We start from the raw sequence: 25074 nt of genomic DNA on the forward strand, positions 1-25074 counted from the left end.
TATTTCTTCCAGCACTACTAATCCAAGACTCAATCTTGGAACATATCTTCTTGTTTTTATTTTTTTTTTTCAGATCTAAATGGCCCAACAAGAAGGATATAGCACTGTTCGTCCCCTACTATTCACCGGAGAAGACTTCGGGTATTGGAAGGGGAGAATGGAGACATATCTGAAGATCCAGTTCGACACCTGGATGATAGTCAAGACGGGACTGCGACTACCAACTGATGCAGATGGCAAGCCTACATCCTGCGAGAACTGGGAGCCAGCCCTTATAAAAAAGGTGGAAGCCGACGCCAAAGCCACCTGCACCTTCTAGTGCGATCTTACCAAGGAGGAGCTCAACAGAGTCGGTCCGTTCTCTTCCGCAAAGGAACTGTGGGAGAAACTGATCGAACTTCACGAAGGCACTTCTGACACTAAGGTAAGTAAAAGGGATCTTTTACTTAATAAAGTATATAATCTGAAAATGCAGGAAGGCGGGACGGCGAGTTCACTACATGCGCGAATTCAAGATATCCTTAACTCCCTCCATGGAATTGGGCAGAAGGTCGAGAATAGGGACATCATAAGGTATGCACTCAACTCCTTTCCTAGGAGCACATTGTGGGCATCAATGGTAGATGCCTACAAAGTCTCTAAGGATCTATCTTGTATTAAATTAGATGAACTATTTTCAGAATTCGAACTTCACGAGCAGACTAATGCACAACCATCCGAGAGAGGTGTAGCTTTGTTTGCAGGTACCAGTAGAACGCGCAAACCGAGATCCCGACGAAAAATTGAATCGGAATCAGAAGACGAACCCGACTCAGAAGATGAAGAAGATGAACTGACCAGCGAACTAGTGAACCTCATGAAGAAGCTCTACAAGAAGAAGAAGAGCTTCAACAAGAAAGACCTGAAGAAGGCAGTACAATCCAAGGAGGCCCAACCGAGTCCGAAAGTAAAGTTTGAAGTCACCTGCTACGGGTGCAACCAGAAGGGGCACATCAAAGCCAACTGCCACAACCAAAAGGAAGCCAAAAAGCAAAGAAGAAAGAAGGCCCTAAAGGCAACATGGGGCGAATCTTCTTCGGAAGACGACGACGACGAACTCGATTAGACGAGTTTACTCGCATTGATGGCCCGGGACCAAATCGTCGAATCCGAGAGCGAGTCAGTGGCCGAGTCCGAGCGAAGCCACGGATCCGCATCCGTTTCAGAAGGGCCAGACTCCACGGTAAGTATTCCTAGACTTAATAATTTAGTCAATTATTTATTACGCAAGTTAGCTAAGTCAAACCTTAGGATTAAATCACTTCTAAAGGAAGTAGCTGTCCTTAAAGAAGTGACTACCACTAAATCCTTACCTGATCAAGTTCAGACTGGAAATTCAACTCAAGTTCAAAAACTTGAGGAAGAAAATTCTAGTTTGAAAAATCAGGTCAAGGATTTAAAAAATACCTTAGAGCGGTTTTCTTTAGGCTCCAAGAATCTTGACATAATTCTTGGGACACAAAGAGCCGTTTATAATAGAACTGGGTTAGGATATAAAAGTAAAAAAGAAATATAAATCTTATTTATCCTTAATAAACAAACAAAATAGTAAATCAGTCCAAGCATGAGTCCCCAAGTCCAAATTGATCAATCAAGTTGGATTTGGCCAATACTGGGTTCCGAAGGATCAAATACATTACCTCGATAGACCATATCGAGGCTATGATCCAGGGGAGCAAAATGAAAAACGATCTTAAAAATTTGGAATTTAAATTCAAAATTCAAAAAAAAACAAATAAATTAAAAATTCAAAATTTAAATTCAAAATTCAAAAAAAAAAATTAAAAATTCAAAATTTAAATTCAAAAATAAAAAATCATTTTAAAAATTCAAAATTTAATTCAAAAATCAAAAATCAATTTAAAAATTCGAAATTTAATTCAAAAATCAAAAATCAAATTAAAAATTCGAAATTTAAATTCAAAAATCAAATTAAAAATTTGAAATTTAAATTCAAAAATCAAAAATTAATTTAAAAATTCGAAATTAAAATTCAAAATTCAAAAATCAAAGTCAAATTAAAAATTCGAAATTAAAAGATAGATGGAGGATCCAGAATAGTTGGCACCCCCAACTGAACTACCTAACAGGGTAACTGAACTTAATCTACTTGAAATGGGTAAAACAAGAGTAGACTACCCGGCAAGGTAATTAAGGTTAGATTAAAACGGACTAGGTTTAACTTGACCCACAGTACTGGTGAAATTTTTGGATGATAGTACGTTAGGGAAGCTTGGGCATCGCATGTCTAGGAAGATATGGCTTCGACTTGGTGCATTTGGCCAAGTGGAACTGACCGAAGCTATCCTTAAATGAATCCTAACTAGTTAGACCAAGGATTAGTATTAAGTTCAATGGGTAGGACTATTTGGGAAACCTCGAAGACATGATTACTTTAATGAGTTCCTTGTGACTCACCATAGCCCAGAAGTTTATCCAAAGAATGCTTACTTGTTGAACCCAAAACTAAACCTGAATCTAACACAAAGTTAAACCAGACCCCTAAATTCAACAATAATTCATCTCACAACAATTATAGGGTTCCCTGATTGATAACTTAGATCAGGTGAGATGACTAAGAAATTAAATTATTAAAATTGACTTGAACTTAAATCAAGTCAATTAACAATTAAATTAATTTTAAATTTAATTAACTTGAATTATTTTCAAGTCCAAAATTATTTTCAAACTCAATTTCAAAATTATTTTTAAAACTCAATCTCAAAATTATTTCAAAACTCAATTTCAAAATTATTTTTAAAACTCAATTTCAAAATTATTTTTAAAACTCAATTTCAAAACTCAATTTCAAAATTATTTTAAAACTCAATTTCAAAATTATTTTTAAAACTCAATTTCAAAACTCAATTTTAAAATTATTTTAAAACTCAATTTCAAAATTATTTTAAAACTCAATTTAAAAATTATTTTTAAAACTCAATTCCAAAATTAATTAACTTTAAAATTATTTTTCAAAAATTATTTAACTTTAAAACTATTTTCAAAATTAATTAACTTTAAAATTATTTTTCAAAAATTATTTAACTTTAAAACTATTTTCAAAATTAATTAACTTTAAAATATTTTTTCAAAAATCATTTAACTTTAAAATTAATTAACTTTAAAATTATTTTTCAAAAATTATTTAACTTAAAAAAAAAAAATAGGAACACGTGGCACATGAAGGCGCCTCCCTCAAGGAGGAGGCGCCCTCAAACAGCGGCGGGAAATTTCCCGCCGCCTACTTAAGGCGCCTTAAGGTACCCCTTAAGGCGCCTTAAGGTACCCCTTAAGGCGCCTCCAAAGGCACCCTAAAGAGCCTATTTAAGGCGCCTTAAGCCTTCCCTTTTGCCACGAACAGAAGTGTTTCCTTCTGTTTGTGTTCGTGTTATGCTGCAAGCCAACTTCATCCGATTCTTCCCAACCAAGGCGCCTTCTACCTATCTCTTCCCCCTTCATTCCTAGCTATGCCTCCAAGGTATAACCTAAACTCTTCTAAATTATCTATTTCCTAAATTCTTTGCTAGTTTTGCAATTTTTTCTTGTATAATGTCAACAATAGGAAGCGTCGTATTGTGGATTCCACACCAGCTAGGGCCCCTTCCACGGACCCTAGATTCCCCTCGGAACAGCATAGGATAGATTTCGCTAGGTTTACCTTTGAGTCTATTAAAACTACATATATTGGTCGAGAATTTCTGTCCCAATACTGTCAACTCATAATCCAGATGATAAACTACTATCATCTAGATAAACTGGTTGACTATACCACTACAGTCAGCCAAGATCTGTGTGCCCAGTTCTATCACAACCTTGAAAAAGTTGATGATAGTACCTATTCCACCAGAGTTGGTGGTACTGACCTTCAGTTTACTCCCTCTCTACTTCGCACCAGCCTAGAGCTTAGGGAGTCTGAGTGTACATTCTTATGTTATCCGAGAAGGGACCTACCCTTTGGTGATCCCTATTCCCACATTACTTTAGATGATATCTACATGCATTTATTTAGGGAAGAGAGACCCTTGGGCCTGACCGAGTTCAGATCCACTCTTCTTCGTGTTCAGGATTATGCTATGTACAGAGTCCTGACAACTTGCATACTACCCATCTTATCTTGAGACGTCTCGAAGATGCGACCGTCCCACTCATTCTTTCTGTACGCCCTCAGTCAGCGCCTAGATATAGACATAGCCCTCCATATGTTTCATAACATTGTCCTTGCATCTAGTACAATTACATCTGGAGTGGTTCATATGCCTTACTGCCATATCCTGACCCAGATATTCTCTAGCTCTAGGATAGACATCACTAGAGGGGTACTCATCCCACTTACTATTTATGATGAGTTCGGTCAGCGTAGGCTTAGATTAGCAGGGGCAGAGGTCACTGCCGAGGGGATTCTGGCCTGGAAGGGCCAACCACCACCAGTTGCTGCCCCTGGTGCTCCAGAGGCCGAGGACGCACCAGATGCGGATGAGGAGTGGCCCGATTTCCTGGCAGAGGATTTTTTCACAGATCCTTCCACCTCTGCCGGACCCTCCACCTCAGTCGGGCCTTCATCTTCAGCACCACTCTCTGTCGAGGACATACTCACTCAACTCGAGATCCAGTCCACTCAGACGCGACGAGCTGTGTTAGATAGCCATTGCTTCCTTCGATCTATGCGATCCGAGATGACTGCTGGTTTCGCATCTCTCCGAGGCGAGATTCGGCGTCAGGGACAGCCTCAGCCGCCACCCGAGCAGCCTCTAGCCGATCCTCCAGCTGACGATCCACTTGCTTGATTCTATCTTTTAGACTGTCTAGACATGCTATTCACTTCTTGGATTTGCCCATCTTACTCAGATTTTGGATTGTATCCTGGATCTTTTAGACTGTCTGGACATGTTATTTAATTGAGTACTTATGTGTTATGTTTTGTGAGCATAGGTTCAAAAATAAACTTTTAAATTGGCTTTTAAAATTCTAGGAAAAATAATTTTCAAAATTCCAATTTATTAGATTTTTCAAAAGTTGGACTTAGCCTAAGCTGACCCCCTAGAAATCATGTTCCCCTAGACTTAAGCTAGAGCATCTCACAAACACTTAGGTATACCTTGATTGTGATTGAAAGACATAGAACGGTGTGAGATGCATAGGGTACAACCTGGACTCAAGAATGCTTATATCTGTGCATCAATATGAGTCTGGGCGTTAAACACGCAATATACATCAATCAAGTCAAGTTTTCCAGCTCTAGTCAAATCTAGCTGGACCAAATTGACTTAACTTGACTAACCATGTGAAAGCTGTTGCCCTATAGGCAATCAGCAAGTAGCTAAAGGTTAGACTAGGGATGGCAATGGGGCGGGGCGGGGGCGGGTTTGCCATTCCCATCCCCACCCCATTCTTATTTTTTCGGGTTCGGGGAATCCCCGAACCCGAACCCACGGGTTCGGGGATTCCCCATCCCCGCCCCATTTCCAAATTGACCCAAACAAACCACAGATACCAGAAACAGTAGAATATTAACCCAAACAAATCACAGACACAGAAACACCAAAATGATAGCCACTGTATCATCAATTGCAATCCATGGAGGTGAAAGTTTAACTGCCATGTATTAATACCAATATTATCGTCAATATTAATATTAATATTAATACATGTAATCTGACCTGGCATGAGCTATTCTAGTGTCTGTGGTTTGTTTGGGTCAATTGATAATATTAATATCAATATTAATAATATCATTATTAATAATATTTTCAAAAATTTTAATATTAATATTAATACTATTATTAATACTTTTTAAAAAAATCATATTATTATTTATTAGTATTAATAATAATAATATTCGGGGCGGGTTCGGGGATGGGGATAGTATTCCCATACCCGCCCCAAACCCGCCCCATCCCCGAAAAATCGGGGATCCCCATCCCCATTTCGGGTTTTCCCCGCGGGGCCCCAAACCCACGGGGAAAATTGCCATCCCTAGGTTAGACAGTTGGTAAAGGACACTCAGTTTTCTGGTTAAGCATGTTTTGATCTTTAGGGCTCTGATACCTCTTAAAGTCAATCTATTAAACTTGACTCATGCTTGGACTTAAGAACCAACTGACTTCCTAAACTAAATTTTTAGCTACTTTGCTCCCTCCCAACCCTAAAATTTAATAAGTATTGTTTAAAATTAAGTACCAATCTTTATTTTCAAAATTTTAAAACTTAGCTCACTTTGAATTCTAACTTTATAAATTCCTAAGTAAAACACAGTTTTGCAAAATTTAACTCATTGTTTTCAAAAATTAAAAAGCGACTTTAAAAATATTTTCTCCAACAAATTTTCTAACAAGTACTCCTTTATGTATAGTGTTACTATTAAAATTTTATAATTTCAACCAAGTTTTCCAAGAGCCAACATCATTCTTTCCCTTAGCTAAAAGTAAGAAATGAGAGTTATAAACTATTAAGTGCTTTCAAAATCTTGTTTAATCAAATGTCTATTTTTGCTTATTTTTGATATATGGCAAAGGGGGAGAATAGCAAATTCAAAAGTAGCAAATTCAAAATACTTAAATTCAAATACTTCAAACTTAAAATAATGAATATTAAAGGGGGAACAACAGTTAAGGGGGAGCCTATACTTTAAATTCATAGAATTTACCTTAGCAAAATTGCTAAGCTTGTGTTAAATGTGTTAATCTATTCGTTTGTGATATCTGTTTACTTAACTTTGAATTCGAATTGCCATAATCAAAAGGGGGAGATTGTTGGTGCGGGAAGCATCCGACGATCGAACTCATGTTTTGATAATGACAAATGATTCAAAGTTAAGGTGTTTTGTGATCTAACAAGTCTGCTTGAGCATTTCAGGAAAGTCCTAGCTGCGGTTAGGCAAAGGGAAAACCCTAGGGGGTGGTAACCCTAGGTCATAGGGGGTGGTAACCCTATGCGGAAAGTCTTGGCAGGTTGATGGTTTCAGGCAAAAGTCCTAGGGGGTGATAACCCTAGGTGGAAAGTCCTGGTGTCGCGAACCAGGTGAAAGACTGGACTAGCAGGGAAGCGGATGTCCAGCAAAAAGTCCGGAAGGTCAAGTGCTGAGCAAAAGTCTAGTCGATCTGGAGGATCGCACTGGCAACAGGTAAATCTCCTGAGTGGAGTAGGTGAGGACACATTCCCCGTAGAGGGAACAGTAGGCGTCGGGTCGACCTAGGGTTTCCGGAAGGAAATCCGAAGTTAGACCCTGATAGTCCGATGACTATCGATTGTTATTGTATTTATTGCTTTATGTGCTAACTTTGTGTTGCAGGATATTGTTTGGGACTAACATGTCTTGCAGGTACAAAATAATGAAGTTTTCCCTCGGATGAACAATGTCCGAGGCGCCTCCATGGAGCTTGGAGGCGCCTCGGGTGCAAGGCTAGAGCTGGCTGCGAAGCAACCATGGAGGCACCTTGAAGGAGGCATAAGGCGCCTTGGAAGGCGCCTTGAATAGGGCATAAGGCCTTGAAGAGATGAACTTCGACCATTTCAAGTTTGATCCACGCGGGAGACTCGGCAGCATGGAGGCGCCTTGAATAGCTTTCAAGGCGCCTTGAACACCCTTTATAAGGGGGGTTCGACCAGTACTTCAGATTATCGAATTCCAAGTCTTCCTTCTTCAACGTGCTGCTTTGAAAGACGCCCGAAAGTGCTGCTACAAGTCTACGACGACCCGAAGCTCCGAGATTCTATTCTTGTTGTCGGTATAATTAGTTTTTGCATTTACTTGTACTTCATCTTGTAATCCTTTTATCGAGCTTATAGTTGTTGCCCACGCAAAGCGATCAAGGATCGCGGGCCTTCGAGTAGGAGTAGATCTAGGCTCCGAACGAAGTAAAAATTTCTTGCGTCTTTGTATGTTTGTTTTTATTTCGCTGCATTAACTCTTACGCTTTTTACGATTCCGATAATCGAACGATAGCCGCGAGCGCTATTCACCCCCCCCCCCCTCGAGCGCGTCTCGATCCAACAGTAAATGTGTGTTTAAGAGAAAACTAAAACCTGATGGGTTAGTAGATAAATTTAAAGCCCGCCTAGTTGCTAAGGGATTCAAACAGAAAGAAGGGATCGACTATTTTGACACTTATTCTCCTGTTACCAAAATTACTACAATCCGAGTGTTAATAGCATTGATATCCATATATCATCTTGAGGTCCATCAAATGGATGCCAAAATGACATTCCTTAATGGAGATCTTAAAGAAGAGATATATATGGATCAGCCTGAGGGACATGTAGTTTCTGGAAATGAGAATAAAGTCTGTAGGTTAGTCAAATCTCTTTATGGTTTGAAGAAAGCCCCAAAGTAGTGGCACGAAAAATTTGATAGAGTTATGCTATCGTTTGACTTTGAAATGAATGACTCTGATAAATGTGTGTATGTTAAAATGAAAGGTGATAATTGTATTATCTTATGTTTATATGTAGATGATATCCTACTTTTTGGTTATAACCTTTTTATTATTAATGAGACTAAGACTCTCTTAAGTGGTAAGTTTAATATGAAGGATATGGGTTGTGCTGACATGATTTTAGGGCTGAAGTTGACTCGTTCAACTGATGGAATAACAATTTCTCAATCACTCTATGTTGAGAGAGTATTAGAGAAATATGACTATAGCCAAGTTAAATCTGTCGTCACACCCTATGATCCTTTAAAAACTCTCCACAAGAATAAGAGTGGTGTGACAGTGTCTCAATTAAGATACTCACAAATAATAGGTAGTCTAATGTATTTAGCAAATTGTTCTAGACCTGATATTTCTTTTGCTATAACGAAATTAAGCAGGTTTATCAGCTGTCCAGACAGAACGCATTGGGATGCATTAGATAGAGTACTCAGATACCTAAGAGGCACTATATCCTTGGGCTTGTGGTATAGGAGATTCCTTGTAGTCCTGGAGGGATATAGTGATGCTAGTTGGATAGCTGACACTGCTGATTGCAATTATAAGGGACAAAGCATCCCTTTTTATACTGCAACGGATGTTTCTGGGACCTGGCGGGTGTTAGGGAATATCGGCTGTCAGGCTTTGTCTGGCGGTGAATGACACGTGGCTCCTCCTGATAGGCTGGCGACAGAACCAAAGGGGGAATGAGCCCCGACTGTTAGCATATTCCCTGACACACTGATTATCCTCTGACATTCTCTGACGAGCAGTTACGATTCCCTGACTTATTTGTCCTGTAGTGCCTGGACGCCCGGCCTGCCTCTCGACCTCCTTCGATCCGCTGCTATCCATGGCTTGTACATTCTGACCTGCACGACCGGTCTATATCCTGACCTACTTCTGTCCGCTGTTATCCCTGGCTTGTACGTTCCGATCTGCACGACCGGTCTGTATCCTGACCTGCTTCTGTCTGCTGTTATCTATGGCCTATACGTTCCGATCTGCACGACCGGTCTATATCCTGATCTGCTTCTGTCTGCTGTTATCCCTGGCTTGTACGTTCCGACCTGCACGACCGGTCTGTATCCTGACCTGCATCTGTTTACTGTTATCCATGGCTCTTATGTTCCGACCTGCACGACCGGTCTGTATCCTGACCTGCTTCTGTCCACTGTTATCCATGACCTGTACGTTTCGACCTGCACGACCGGTTCGTATCCCGACCTGCATCTGTTTACTGTTATCCATGGCTTGTACGTTCCGACCTGTACGCCAGATCTGTTTCCCGACCTATATTTGTCTACTGTTGTCTATGACTTGTGCGTCCTGACCTGTACACTAGGTCCGTATCCCGACCTGTATCTGTTTACGGTTATCCATGGCTTATACGTTCTGACCTGCATGATCGATTCGTATCCCGACTTGCATCTATTTACCGTTATCTATGGCTTGTACGTTCCGACCTACACGATCGGTCCGTATCCAGACCTGTATCTGTTTACTGTTATCTATGGCTTGTATGTCCCGACCTGTACGCCAGGTCTGTTTCTTGACCTGCTTCAGAGGCCTTCCTTGCCTAGTCTCTGCGTGGTTTGTGGGCTCAGTCCTCAGCTGTGCCTGACCTATGGGCCTACTCTTGATCGCTATCGAGGTTGGTTTTTGTTCGACTTGTGATCCTCTCCCTTGACTGGCCCGACAGCTGAGACTTTGACCCTGGCCACGTATGCTTGACTTCTGACCAGCCACATAAGCTTGACTTCTGACCAGTCACATAAGCTTGACTTCTGACCAACCACATGAGCTTAACTTTTGACTAGCCACGAAGGCTGGACTTTTGACCTCCACGTAAGCTTGACTTCTAACCAGCCTGTGGTCTTGACTCCTAACCACATCATCTTATTGAGTCCCCAATCATGCACCGTATCACACATCCAGGGTGGTAAATTGTATGATGTTAATATAACTGGCCAGGATGAATATTCCTTTCCCGATTGACCAAATGGTTGAAATCTATCAACGGAAAGTCCCAATCTCACATTACGTAGTTCCATTATAAACAAGAGAAATACAATATCAAGATGTTTCCCTGTAGAAGAATCACAAGGATAACACATAATTTTTCCTTCATACTTAATTATATTCATAATGCCACGTCATGTGACAGACTATAGCGCTAGATACATACAAACGTTTTGAATCCAAAATCATATACACTAAACACTTCACGTTTCAACCACCGGGCTGTCAGTGGAGCTATCGTATTAATTTAACTTTTCACGTTACTAATACCCAGTGTTATCCAAATGACATATATTTAAGATTTTACTAATTTCACTTCTGACGCCGTACCTCAAACATGATCAGTTTAACCATTTATTTTATAAAATGGAATCATAAATAATCGAATTACATTGAAACCATTAATTTAAATTAGAAATGACACAATTTTATAATCGGTCTCCACACGGATCAGCATTGATCAATTAATTAATAAGTCTGGAGGAGGTGACCAATTTAAACCACTGGCCCTCGGGGTCACACCTCGCATCCCCACCCAAGCACCGGCAAGGATTCGTGATCAAGCTCCTGCCGTCGCGGCCGACATCCAAGCACACAGTAGCATTGCCGCCGGCAACTTTGGTGGACACGTGCATGTGAGAGGAGGACAAAAGGGCCCACTTGGAGCTCGTCACACGGTGGCATTCTGCCAACGCGACGGGCATCCCGAGCCCGACGGCGGTGATGCAGGAAGACGTTGAACCTGTCGTCAGGGACAAAGTTTGGTCGTCATTGAAGTTCCACCTTTGGCTGCAAGGGCCTATTGCAAGGGTGAGACGTCGAGAGGAGTCGAGTGTGACGCAGTGGCCGGTCAAGGGATGGAAGATAATCTTGTAGGGTGGAACATCAGAGAAACCTGGACCTCGAAAAGGTTGCTGTATGGCTCGGACCCTCTGCAACTGGGTTGGGTTCCGAACTGTAGCCCAGTTCAATGAGAGAAGGCCATACGTCTCCTCCAACTCCACGACGCCTTCCCTGAGATAATAACTCCCTTGCAACGTCCATAGTGCCCAATCCAAGTCCTTGTCTGCAGCATATGCCAAGGCGCAGCTGAAATATCGGTTGTCCCTCTCATTCACTCCCCTCTGGTCAATCCCAAACTCACTAAGGAACAGAGGAAACTGGCGGTCGAGCAGGAAGCCGGCCTTGTTGGTGACGCTGCCGGAGATCCTCCCACAGACGTCGTTGGGGTTGCCGTTGCCCCACGCCTGGCCGTCGGAGAAGGAGTACCAGTGTACCTCGAACACGAGTTTGCTAGAAAAGCTCACTTTCACTTGCCTGGTGGACAGGAAGCCGAGGTCGATGTCAAAGCTAAGGCCGGAGAGGATGACGAGCACGTCCTTGTTGGCCGCATGCACTGCCTCGGCTCCCATCTCCATGTACTTAAACCAATCTTCCACGTTTTGTCTCGGTCCTCTCAGCTCGTTCCTCAAGCTCATCCCGATCACGTTCTTATGCGATCTGAATAGAGTGGCCATGTTGTGTAGGCCTTCCAACCACACGTTCGGGTCGAAGTAGGTGTCTCCGAAGAAGCCATTACCGTCGGTTTTCTTGCAGCACCACCCTGGCTTGCTTATGTGGTTGTCCAATATCACCATCACATTGTTGTCTCCAAGATTTGAAACTACAGCCTGCATTATTATCATTGCATTTATCTACCGGAGTCTGAGATATATATATATATCTATAATATGTATAATTTAAAGGAAACAGATCGCGCGAGGAGATAACTGATTGGTCACCTGATAAGCTTCGATGAGAGGGAGGTCGATGAGAGCTGGATTGTGGCGTTCGATTAATGAGATATCGGTGGAATTCAGGGCGCTGAGTCGCTCGAAGGACTGTCGGACGGTGAGGTTGGCGAGGGAGTGGTTAGTTGCGAGGAACGTCGGCCAGGTGAATCGGACGCAGTTGAACCCCATAGTTCCTATTGCTTTCGATATCTCGTCCAGAGGCCGCTTCGATAGCCCCTCTGCCACCATCGGCTCCAGGTGAGACGGCCAGTTCACGCACGCCAGCTTCACGCGCTTGCCGGAGCCAGCGTCGACGATCCACCGCCCTGACGTTGATAGCGGATAAGCCGCAGCCGCCGCCGCCTGGACAATGAAACACAATAACAGAGGAATAAGGACTAGTGAAGATTCCATTTTCCTTTCCCTCCTCTTGCCTGGCTGTCTCGTGTTTCATCAGCGCCATTTCTGTCTCTATTTATACACAGATATTGACAGAGGAAGATAAAGACAAATATAATGATAAAGACAAAGATTAAAAACTAAAAATCTAAAAACGGTAAGGTCAACTAAGAACAGTAAGGAGTTAATTATACTCTAGCTATTTGCTAATATGTTAAGGATTATTTACCTGCTCTGTCGTCCTATTAATATATGATAAGTTATTATTATATAGAAATAAATAAATAAATAATTATTATTTTATTATTTATTTATATTTTCTTTTCTTTTATAAATCTAAATTTTTAACAATATAATTTACTAGCTTCCTTTTACCCATACCTCTTTCTCTTTTTTATTTTATGTTTGCTTTTACACTATATTTGTATTTTTTGTTTTGTTCTCAGGGTATCAGAATCAATCCATCTCCTCATCTTCTCTCTTGATAAACCATGGAATAATTTTATTTTCAAAATTCTTTGGGACGGCTATAGAAGAATTATATTTTCTTGAGTTTCAACCATTAGATGACCTTGAAACTTTGAGAAAATATTTCTACATTTTTAAAGGTGGAGATCAAATTTTGAGTTTTTTAAGTCCACCCGACGATAAAAAAATGTGACTATTGATTTTATCATCTCCATGGAAATTTGGTAATCAACCACAACAATGATTTCTTAAAACTGGAGCACCCAACATTACAGTAGTAGTTCTTCTTACAGACTCTAGAGTGACTCAATCATCCAATTCCATAACCGCTACTCTTACCAAATAATATCAAAAGTTCCTTACATCTCAGCCACATGCCATGCCTTACATAGGTTTGCCATCTAGTGGTATCTCAGGTATACATTCCCCTATCTGAATCCTTGATTCTTGGGCTTCGCATCATATGTTGTCTAATGTCAATTCTTTTATATCTATAAATTTATCATCTTCTATGTTAGTCATGACCGCTGATGATTCTCTCATGTCTTTAGCTGGTGTTGGCTCTATTTTTACGTCTAATTTATTTCTGTTTAATGTATATCATATGTAAGATCGAAAGCGTTAGGGAGAGGGGGGGGGGTAATAGTACTCGTAGCTTTCACGTTTGTTTAAAACTCAAAGAGACAAGCGGCGGTGAAATAAAGAAAGAGACAAAAAGAATGTTAGCTAGAGCCCTAGAGCTAATCATTTGATGATTGTATTTTTTTTTGGACTTGTTGTATCATATTCTATATAAATAAAGGCATTTGGTTTTTGGTATTATACTTGCTTGTATTGGTGCCAAATAAACTAAGTATAATAACGTCCTTGAGTAGAAGGTTCTTACCTATATCAATCGATTGGTTGAATCAATAGTGGGATGATATAGGGAACACTACTCTTAATCATTCCTAGTTGAATATTAACATTCAGGGACAATTTTAATACAATAAGACTAGCATGTAGGTCAACTCGATGACTTGATCTCACAAGTCATGGATATAGAGATATCAAGTTGACACATGGGTATGCATTGGAGAATGTATACTGAATGACCCGCCATGAGAAAGTATCATGGATCGTTATATGAGTGTCATATACTTTCTCATGTGACTATTAGTATGAATACTAGTCCTTAGACCTGAAGTCACCATGGTTCCCTACATAAGGAGTTATGTACTTTGGTTTCGTCAAACGTCACCCATAACTGGGTGGACTATAAAGGCGATTACTGGGTATGTAACGAATTATGCAGAGGGATGTGAGTGATGTAGATGGGATCTATTCCTCCTATATGACGGGAGCGACATCGATATTCTTGATAGAGTGAGACCACGAAGTGCATGACCATGCCCAAATGAGTCAATATAGGATATTGAGCTTATTTGATTGAGTGAGTCTACTTGGAGTTCAAGATTTAGATTGATTAGAGGATGACACGGTCTATGCCTCGCATTGATCAATTTAGATGTCTAGGATAGAAGGACACTTGTCATATTTTGTGAGGAGTCACAATTAGTAGTCACAAAGGTGATGTTGGATCTCAACATTCTTGTAACATTGGGTAGTAATGATGTGTTGCTAGATACCGCTCATTACTTATGCTCCTAAATGGTTTTAGGGGCATTGCCAACGTTACAAGAACCTATAGGGTCACACACTAAGGACAATTATATGGAGATTAGGTTCATATGATGAACCAAGAGGATTAGATTCATTTGATGAATCAAATTGGATTAAGAGTAATCCTAATTGGGCTAATTGAGTTAGTTGATTCATGTGTTTAATGAGTCTAATTTGGATTATGACTCATTGAATCAATTTAATTAAATGAATTAGATTCATTATATTAAATTGGCTTGAATTAAATGGTTGGATTAGATCAACCATGAGAGAGATTAAGTCAAGTTTGACTTGACTTGAGAGGAAGATGAAGAGTCAAGTTTGACTTGACTTTATGCCACCTCATTGGTGAGTTGGCATTGAGTGGGCCAATGATGATGCTCCACATCATCATGGTTGCTTAAGTGGGATGCCACCTCATGGGACTTACCAAGAATTGTGACTCTTGGCATTCCATGGGAGTTACACACCCTCTTAATGTGGCCGGCCACATGAATGGGTTGATAAGTTTTCATTTTGTGAATTAATCTCATTCATTCCTTCATCTTCTTCCTTGCTCTAATTTTGCTCTCCCTCTCCTCTCTTGGCCGAACCATCCAAAGGTGCTAGCACACCTTTTGTGTGGTTTTTCTTCACCTACTTGTTTGTGTGGATACATATAGAGAGTTGTCTACGTTGACAACTTCGAGATCCGACACTATTTGGACGAGCGGGAACGCGAAGGGCTTCGCTTCAAAGGTATAACCTTTTCTTTTGTAGATCTAAGTGTAGATCTAGGTAGAAACTCGTATTCGTTTTTTTTAAAAATTTTTCTTTGCACGGATCCTTTGGCTAGGGGCTTTCGGGGTTTTCGCGACGCGAAAAAATAGTTTCGCGGCCCGAAAAACCCAACAGTGGTATCAGAGCCACGTGCGAAGACGAATACGAGTTTATTTTGTGTTTTATGAAAACTTTTCAGTTTTGTAATATTCTGTAAATTTATGATTTTTATAGTTTTTATGGGTATTTTTCTTGTAGAAGCGAAGCACAAGTGTTTCGATACTTGTAGGCTTCGACTACCGAGAAGAATTTTCCAAAACGGCCAAGTTTCACCCCAAAACTTTTTGGGACAGCGGGCTAAGGCGCTGTTAGATCGCAATGGAACCCTCGCGATGGTTAGATCGCGGGTAGAGGCGCTGCCCCTGGCCCCGCAAGGGGATTCGTTCCGCGATTGCGCCCGAAAACCGCTAAACGGAACCACCGGGAAATTGTAATCGTAAAAAAAATTGTAAAAATTATAGAAAAATTATAGAAAATTATAGAAATATATAATTTTGAATTATATATTATTTTTGTGATAGTCATGGCCCAAAGACCCAATTCGATTGGATAATTCGTGTTGTAATTCATAATACGGCCTGCGTGTCGTGATGTGATGTGCGTGTTGTATTTTATTTTTTTTTCACGACCTGCGCGTCGTGCCTTTCTCTTTTATTCTTGTTGTAAATTAGATTTAGACTCGAATGTAACTCGAGTTTCAAAATGTAATGTAAATTTTGAAGCGGTGGAAGGTCCACTCGAGACGGAGTTACGAGGAGGGCGCGAGCAACACGAGGTGGTTAAAGGAAGGAGCTTGAGAAGCTGTTGACCTTAGGTTGACCATCCGATCTTCTCATTGGCTTGAGAAGATCGTAGTAGGGCCATGACATAATCACAAAATTATTTAATTAATTGCTTTTGTGTGTATGTGATGCATGCTAGTTAATTAAGTAATTAATTAGTGCTTAACGATTAAATTAGATCTAAGTCGTGCACATGATGCACCCTTCGATTAGATTAGATCTATCGAGTATATGATACGCATCATCGTTTAGATTAGATCTAAATTGCGTCAACTCGTAATGCCTACCATGCCGTGATACCTACCACTACCTCGATCGCATGTCGTTGTTGAATCTGCCAAAGCAGAGCAACACATACTATCTTGGTAGGGTACGGAGGGACAATTTTGGTCCCGCCTATCAACGCATGGGTGAGTACAACTCAATTAGATTGAGTAACTAGTTAACTCAATTGGATCGAGTTTAACTATAGGCATTATCCAATGGTTGGTAGATAGGTCAAAATCACGTTTATATTAACTCTTGGGCGTATTAGCCAAAGCTAACTCGAGTTTTAATATAAATACGGATTTTGATCCTATAAACAAGAGTTGCATAGAGATGTAATTGGTAATCGTTACCTACAGATCATACTAAGTCTTGGGCGTATTAGCCAAAGCTAACTCAAGGGTTAGTATGATGTGGATCTTATCCCACATGAATTATAGAATTCAGTGGGAGCATCATTTAGTTAAAGGCCTAATTAAATGATTAAGAATATGATACTTATTTATGCATTTATTTCTGTTGTAGATTACCATGACGTCGAATACGAACACCTTCTCCCTGCGATTTGTCCTCGAGAAGGACAAGCTCAACGGAGCAAACTTCCTGGACTGGTACAGAAACCTAAGAATAGCTCTCACTCAAGAACGTAAACTGTACGTTCTGGAGCAGCCCATTCTGGAGGCTCCTCCTGCCACTGCCCCGTGAGCTGACCGAGATGCTTTCAAGAAGCATCAAGATGACGCATTAGATGTGTCTTGTCTAATGCTCGCGACCATGAACTCTGAGCTTCAGAAGCAACACGAGTTAATGGGCGCTTACGATATGGTTGAACATCTTTGTCAACTGTATCAAGGTCAAGCGAGGCATGAGAGATTTGAGATCTCAAGAGCACTGTTTCAGTGCAAGATGTCAGACGGGGCTCCTGTAGGCCCATATGTACTCAAAATGATTGGGTACATAGAGAACCTACAAAGGTTAGGGTTCCCACTTGGCCAAGAGCTGGCCACTGACCTGATCTTGCAATCCTTACTGAATAGCTACAGTCAATTCGTTCTAAACTACAATATGAACGAGATTGACAAGCCACTGCCCGAGCTGCTTAGTATGTTGCGAACTACTGAGCTGAACCTTAAGAAGGCTAAGCCCAACACTGTTCTGATGGTTCAGAAACATAAGGGCAAGGGCAAACTCAAAGGCAAGGGAAAGTCCCAAGCCAAGGGCAAAGGCAAGACACTGAAGCCTAAAGGAGGGGTCGCCAAGGATGCTACCTGCTTCCACTACGGTCAGACCGGGCACTGGAAGAGGAACTGCAAGGTATACTTGGAGGATCTTAAGAAGAAGCGAAGTGAGACTTCCACTTCAGGTATATATGTTATAGAAGTCAATCTATCTATTTCTACATCATGGGTATTAGATACTGGATGTGCTTCTCACATTTGTACTGATGTGCAGGCGCTGAGAAATAGTAGGGCATTGACAAAGGGCGAGGTGGACCTACGAGTAGACAATGGAGCACGGGTTGCTGCTGTTGCTGTAGGGACTTACTTTCTATCTCTGCCCTCTGGACTTGTACTAGAGTTAGTCGATTGTTGTTATGTGCCTGCATTAACTAAGAACATTATATCAGTTTCTTGTTTGGACAAGAAAGGTTTCTCGTTTACAATAAAGAACAAATGTTGTTCCGTCTATTTTAACGATATGTTCTATTGTAGTGCACCTCTGATAAACAGACTCTATATTCTAGACCTTGAAAGCCCTATCTATAACATAAATACCAAGAGGTTCAAGTCAAATGACCTGAACCAAACCTATCTCTGGCACTGTCGCTTAGGTCATATAAATGACAAGCGCTTATCCCAGCTCCATAAGGATGGTTTGCTGGACTCATTTGATTTTGAATCATATGAGATATGCGAGTCATGCCTACGAGGCAAGATGACCAAGACTCCCTTTAGTGGGCACAGCGAGCGAGCGACTGATTTGTTAGGACTTATACATAGTGATGTATGTGGCCCTTTCAATATCACTGCTAGAGGTGGTTATAGGTACTTCATCACATTTACTGATGACTTCAGTAGATATGGTTATGTGTACTTGATGACACATAAGTCTGAATCCTTTGAAAAGTTCAAAGAATTCAAGAATGAAGTACAGAACCAACTTGGCAAGAGTATTAAGATACTTCGATCAGATCGAGGTGGAGAATACCTTAGCCATGAGTTCCGTGACTATCTAGCTGAGTGTGAGATTCTATCCCAACTCACTCCTCCTGGAACACCACAGTGGAATGGTGTATCCGAAAGGAGGAATCGTACCTTATTAGATATGGTACGATCTATGATGAGTCACACAGATCTTCCGACATACCTTTGGGGCTATGCTTTAGATACGGCAGCTTTTATACTCAACCGAGTTCCATCCAAGGCCGTAATAAAGACACCATATAGGATATGGACTGGGAGAGATGCCCAAGTGTCTTTCATGAGGATTTGGGGTTGTGAGGCTTCCGTTCGACGTCAAGTCTCAGATAAATTAGGACCCAAATCCGACAAGTGCTATTTCATTGGATATCCCAAGGAAACTAAGGGATATTACTTCTACATTCCCAGTCAGCACAAGATAGTTGTGGCAAAGACTGGAGTCTTTCTAGAAAGGGACTTTGTTTCTAGAAAGACTAGTGGGAGTACATTCAATCTTGAAGAAGTTCAAGATGCGGATCCTAGCACTGAAGCCTCGATGGAAGTTGAACTGGAACCACAAAGTGTTGTGGATGATGTTGTTCCACAAAGAGTTGAGGAACAACAACCAGTTCAAGTAGACCTACCTCTTCGCAGGTCTGATAGGGTACGTCGTCAGCCTGAGAGATACTTATTTCTCTTGTCTGACCATGATGACGTTGTGCTCATAGAGGATGAGCCTACCACCTATCAGGAAGCTGTGATGAGACCAGATTCTCAGAAATGGCTAGAAGCCATGAGATCCGAGATGGAATCCATGTACACCAACCAAGTATGGACTTTGGTTGATCCACCTGAAGGGGTAAAACCCATTGGGTGTAAGTGGGTCTTTAAGAGAAAGACTGACATGGATGGACTTATCTATAAGGGCTGCTTGGTAGCTAAAGATTTCAAGCAGATTCATGGTATTGACTATGATGAAACCTTTTCTCCAGTAGCGATGTTTAAGTCTATTCGGATCATGCTTGCTATTGCAGCCTACCATGACTATGAGATATGACAGATGGATGTCAAAACCACGTTTCTGAATGGAAACCTACTCGAGGATGTGTACATGACACAACCTGAGGGTTTTGTAGATCCAAAGCATACTAGCAGAGTATGCAAGCTGCATAGGTCTATTTATGGACTAAAGCAAGCTTCTCGGAGCTAGAATCTTCGATTCGATGATGTAATCAAACAGTTTGGTTTCATCAAGAACGAAGATGAGCCTTGTGTCTACAAGAAGGTTGTAGGGGATATAGTTGTCTTCCTCATATTGTATGTGGATGACATACTACTCATTGGGAAGGACATCCCTATGCTTCAGTTTGTCAAGACCTGGCTAGGGAGTTGCTTCTCAATGAAGGACTTAGGTGAGACATCCCGCATTCTAGGGATACAGATCTATAGAGATAGATCTAAGAGATTTTTTGGCCTAAGTCAGAGTACATACATTGACAAGGTACTCTTACGGTTTGCCATGCAGAACTCCAAGAAGGGATTTCTGCCGATGTCACATGGCATGAGTCTTTCGAAGACTCAAGGTCCCTCTTCTAGAGAGGAGAGAGACCGCATGGATCAGATCCCTTATGCCTCAGCCATAGGATCGATCATGTACGCCATGCTATGTACTCGACCTGATGTCTCGTATGCTTTGAGCATGACGAGCAGATACCAGTCAGATCCAGGTGAAAGTCACTGGATAGCAGTCAAGAATATTCTTAAGTACTTAAGAAGGACTAAAGAATATTTCTTGATATATGGAGGCAATGATGAGCTAGCTGTAAAGGGTTACAGTGATGCCAGCTTCCAGACCGATCAGGATGATTACCGATCGCAGTCAGAGTTCGTATTTTGCATTAATGGTGGTGCTGTCAGCTGGAAGAGTTCGAAGCAGGACACAGTAACTGATTCTACAACAGAAGCCGAGTACATTGCTGCATCAGAGGCAGTAAAGGAGGCAGTTTGGATTCGCAAATTCATCACTGAACTTGAGGTGGTTCCTAGCATTGCTGACCCTATTGAGCTCTATTGTGACAACAATGGAGCTATAGCACAGGCGAAGGAACCTCGCTCACACCAGCGGACCAAACACATACTACGGCGCTTCCATCTCATTCGAGAGATCATCGAGAGAGGAGATGTGAAGATTTGCAGAGTACCTACATAGGCTAACATCGCAGATCCCTTAACCAAGACTTTGGCAAAGAGGAAGCATGATGGTCACACTAGGTCATTGGGGCTTAGAGCCTACACTGATTGACACTAGTGCTAGTGGAAGATTGTTAGCTAGAGCCCTAGAGCCAATCATTTGATGATTGTATTTTTTTTGGACTTGTTGTATCATATTCTATATAAATAAAGATATTTGGTTTTTGGTTATTATACTTGCTTATATTGGTGCCAAATAAACTAAGTATAATAACGTCCTTGAGTAGAAGGTTCTTACCTGTATCAATCGATTGGTTGAATCGATAGTGGGATGATATAGGGAACACTACTCTTAATCATTACTAGTCGAGTATTAACATTCAGGGACAATGTTAATACAATAAGACTAGCATGTAGGTCAACTCGATGACTTGATCTCACAAGTCATGGATATAGAGATATCAAGTTGACACATGGGTATGCATTGGAGAATGTATACTGAATGACCCGCCATGAGAAAGTATCATGGATCGTTATATGAGTGTCATATACTTTCTCATGTGGCTATTAGTATGACTACTAGTCCTTAGACCTGAAGTCACCATGATTCCCTACATAAGGAGTTATGTACTTTGGTTTCGTCAAACGTCACCCGTAACTGGGTGGACTATAAAGGCGATTACTAGGTATGTAACGAATTATGCAGAGGGATGTGAGTGATGTAGATGGGATCTATCCCTCCTATATGACGGGAGCGACATCGATATTCTTGATAGAGTGAGACCACGAAGTGCATGACCATGCCCAAATGAGTCAATATAGGATATTGAGCTCATTTGATTGAGTGAGTCTACTTGGAGTTCAAGATTTAGATTGATTAGAGGATGACACGGTCTATGCCTCGCATTGATCAATTTAGATGTCTAGGATAGAAGGACACTTGTCATATTTTGTGAGGAGTCACAATTAGTAGTCACAAAGGTGATGTTGAATCTCAACATTCTTGTAACATTGGGTAGTAATGATGTGTTGCTAGATACCGCTCATTACTTATGCTCCTAAATGGTTTTAGGGGCATTGCCAACGTTACAAGAACCTATAGGGTCACACACTAAGGACAATTAGATGGAGATTAGGTTCATATGATGAACCAAGAGGATTAGATTCATTTGATGGATCAAATTGGATTAAGAGTAATCCTAATTGGGCTAATTGAGTTAGACTCAAGTTGATTCATGTGTTTAATGAGTCTAATTTGGATTGTGACTCATTGAATCAATTTAATTAAATGAATTAGATTCATTATATTAAATTGGCTTGAATTAAATGGTTGGATTAGATCAACCATGAGAGAGATTAAGTCAAGTTTGACTTGACTTGAGAGGAAGATGAAGAGTCAAGTTTGACTTGACTTTATGCCACCTCATTGGTGAGTTGGCATTGAGTGGGCCAATGATGATGCTTCACATCATCATGGTTGCTTAAGTGGGATGCCACCTCATGGGAGTTACCAAGAGTTGTGACTCTTGACATTCCATGGGAGTTACACACCCTCTTAATGTGGCCGGCCACATGAATGGGTTGATAAGTTTTCATTTTGTGAATTAATCTCATTCATTCCTTCATCTTCTTCCTTGCTCTAATTTTGCTCTCCCTCTCCTCTCTTGGCCGAACCATCCAAAGGTGCTAGCACACCTTTTGTGTGGTTTTTCTCTACCTACTTGTTTGTGTGGATACATATAGAGAGTTGTCTATGTTGACAACTTCGAGATCCGACACCATTTGGATGAGCGGGAACGCGAAGGGCTTCGCTTCAAAGGTATAACCTTTTCTTTTGTAGATCTAAGTGTAGATCTAGGTAGAAACTCGTATTCATTTGTTTTTAAAATTTTTCTTTGCATGGATCCGTTGGCTAGGGGCTTTCGGGGTTTCCGCGACGCGAAAAAGTAGTTTTCGCGGCCCGAAAAATCCAACAAAAAAAACAGACACAAAAAGACAACACTAACACGACCAAGATTTACTTGGTTCAGAGCCTGTGGCGACTCTTACTCTAAGGCCTTTATGTGAGAGTGCTTTCGTTAGGCAATCACTAATCAGTTCGAAAAGTTACAAGAGTGATTACAATTGAATGAGTAACTTGAACAATAAAAAGATATCAACGACTTGGAGAATCAGATCTGTAGTGTAGTCATCGTCGAAGCAGTTTTTGAGCCTCGTAGATGTCTTTTCAGAGTAGCGCGCAGAAGCGGAAGTTGTTTGCCTTAATGTCCTAGAGCTGTTGATTGAAGTCTCCTTTTATAGACCCATCCGGGTGTCTGGATCCCCTCCCGGACGCCTGGATCATGCTGACATGATGTGCTCTCGTCGAAACTTCATCCCTGAAGTTTATCCACGTCCGGACACCCGGACTCCCTCCGGACAGCTAAACCGCTGATGTGAGTTGACCACTTGTCGTGCTCCAGCTCAGCGAGAAGATGGAATTTAGAGGAAGCATGGGCTTGCTCTAAAAGGCCTCAAAAGGACATACGAGAAGAACAGTAGAGCTCATGTTGAAGAACCAAATGCAAACCAGGAGAAAATTTCTATAGCGAACCATGAGATGCTAGCTTTAAAAGAGGTTACTCTGAGTTTTATTTGAAAACCAACATTACATTTTGAAAATTAAAGTAAGCAGGAGTTTCCTTCAAAATCTAGGACATCTCTTTCTACAGGGCAGCCTACTGCACGAATATAGGAAAATTATCTCTCTAGTAGATATACTGACAGATTCGGCGGTTATTCTTTTAAGATCTTCACATTGAGGGGCTCTCATTGAGATCACTCTACATTTTATGTAGGAAGGCAAGCAGGGCAAAGGTGTTCCAAGGAATAGACATATAGGTCGAGGAAGAGGTCGAATTAAACAGAACCTCTGCAGTGATGCTAGAGCTCAACAATTTCAACAAAATGGTAATGCTAGTGTTAGGTTACTTGGGTTTCAAGTTATATCTTAGCTTCTTTGTTTGCTCATGGTGTTTTGTTTGCTACTCGTGCGTAGGCCATGCATTTGCGAACAAGCCTCTTCAATGGCCAAGGATGCCGGATGGAACAAGAGGTTTTGTTTTCGGACAGGACAAACCTGAAGGCAAATCTACATGATGCTCGAGTTTTCGAACGGCTCCATGATATTAAGATACCATCCTTTAATAAACTAACTACATTCAAGGAATCTGCTTGGTAAAAAAGATCCTCCAATGAACTAACTATACCATGATACAATATTTTCTTGGAATGTCACACACGAGAATTTTCCTTCTAAAAGTTACAAATTTTTAGTTCTCATTATGCTAGAATCATCATGCAGCTGTAAATGTGGCAAAAGGTGAAATCGCTCGTCCCCAGTATCTCCGCTGCACCCGACCCAAAATCATCACGAGGAAGGTAAATCATAGCATCCTGAACGAGCATGTGATAGGTGGGGTGAGTTGCACAGGGACCGGAGATTTATGCCCCGACTATCCTGAGTTTCGATTCCATGATCTCATGTGATAAGTATCCCATCATATATCAACTTGGATGACCTATGGGATCATCATGTAGCTGTAAATAAACTTAGAAATGATTATTTTTATAATTATAATATTTCGCTCTTTCAAAAATGAACCTAAATGTGCATGACTATCATGACACTGCTGAGTCAATATTACATAGGAAAATTTATTAGAAATAAAATATTTTAAAAAATAAAGATAAGAAAAGTTTAGTGTAGAATCGTGAATATAAAAGGAACATAGTTCACATTTCAAGCACAATAGGCCATGACCATCTAATCATGCTGACACCTCTTGTAAACAATTATCGAACATAATAAAAAAGGCAGATGGAGATGACTTATGGAATAACAATGCCCTATCCAAAAATAAAACACACAAAAAAAATCTAGAGATAAAAAACAATTGGACTATGATTAAGCTAAAATAAGTGAAACATAAGAAAATAAAACACCTGCCGACAAAAACTCAAAGAAAATAACATAGGTTTTCTTTTATAAACAGCTTTAATGAGAGACTAAAAGTGCACATACACT

General features: G+C 40.8%; 1 protein-coding gene and 1 long non-coding RNA gene across 2 annotated transcripts; one reads left to right on the forward strand and one right to left on the reverse strand.

Annotated features, from left to right (window-relative positions):
* Nucleotides 1-10933: 10933 nt before the first annotated feature.
* On the reverse strand, nt 10934-12598 carry LOC122019526 (glycosyl hydrolase 5 family protein-like). Its single transcript, XM_042576983.1, has 2 exons — nt 12251-12598; nt 10934-12139 (listed from the first exon to the last, which is right to left on the reverse strand). The coding sequence occupies exons 1-2, from the start codon at nt 12488-12490 to the stop codon at nt 10934-10936; spliced, it is 1446 nt and encodes a 481-aa protein (XP_042432917.1). The 5' UTR covers nt 12491-12598.
* Nucleotides 12599-23491: 10893 nt separating this feature from the next.
* Nucleotides 23492-23880, forward strand: LOC122018846. The gene is made up of 2 exons (XR_006121926.1): nt 23492-23625; nt 23846-23880. It is a non-coding gene; the product is annotated as an uncharacterized LOC122018846 (long non-coding RNA).
* Nucleotides 23881-25074: the final 1194 nt, after the last annotated feature.

This window comes from Zingiber officinale, chromosome 9A, assembly GCF_018446385.1.
Source record: "Zingiber officinale cultivar Zhangliang chromosome 9A, Zo_v1.1, whole genome shotgun sequence".
NCBI lineage: Eukaryota > Viridiplantae > Streptophyta > Magnoliopsida > Zingiberales > Zingiberaceae > Zingiber > Zingiber officinale.

What these genes read in the sequence shown, in the direction of transcription:
- LOC122019526 (XM_042576983.1), bottom strand. Translation starts at nt 12,490, where the DNA reads ATGGTGGCAGAGGGGCTATCGAAGCGGCCTCTGGACGAGATATCGAAA. An exon ending in CTCTCATCGAAGCTTATCAG is followed by an intron (nt 12,140 to 12,250) that starts GTGACCAATCAG and finishes ATAATAATGCAG; the next exon opens with GCTGTAGTTTCAAATCTTGG.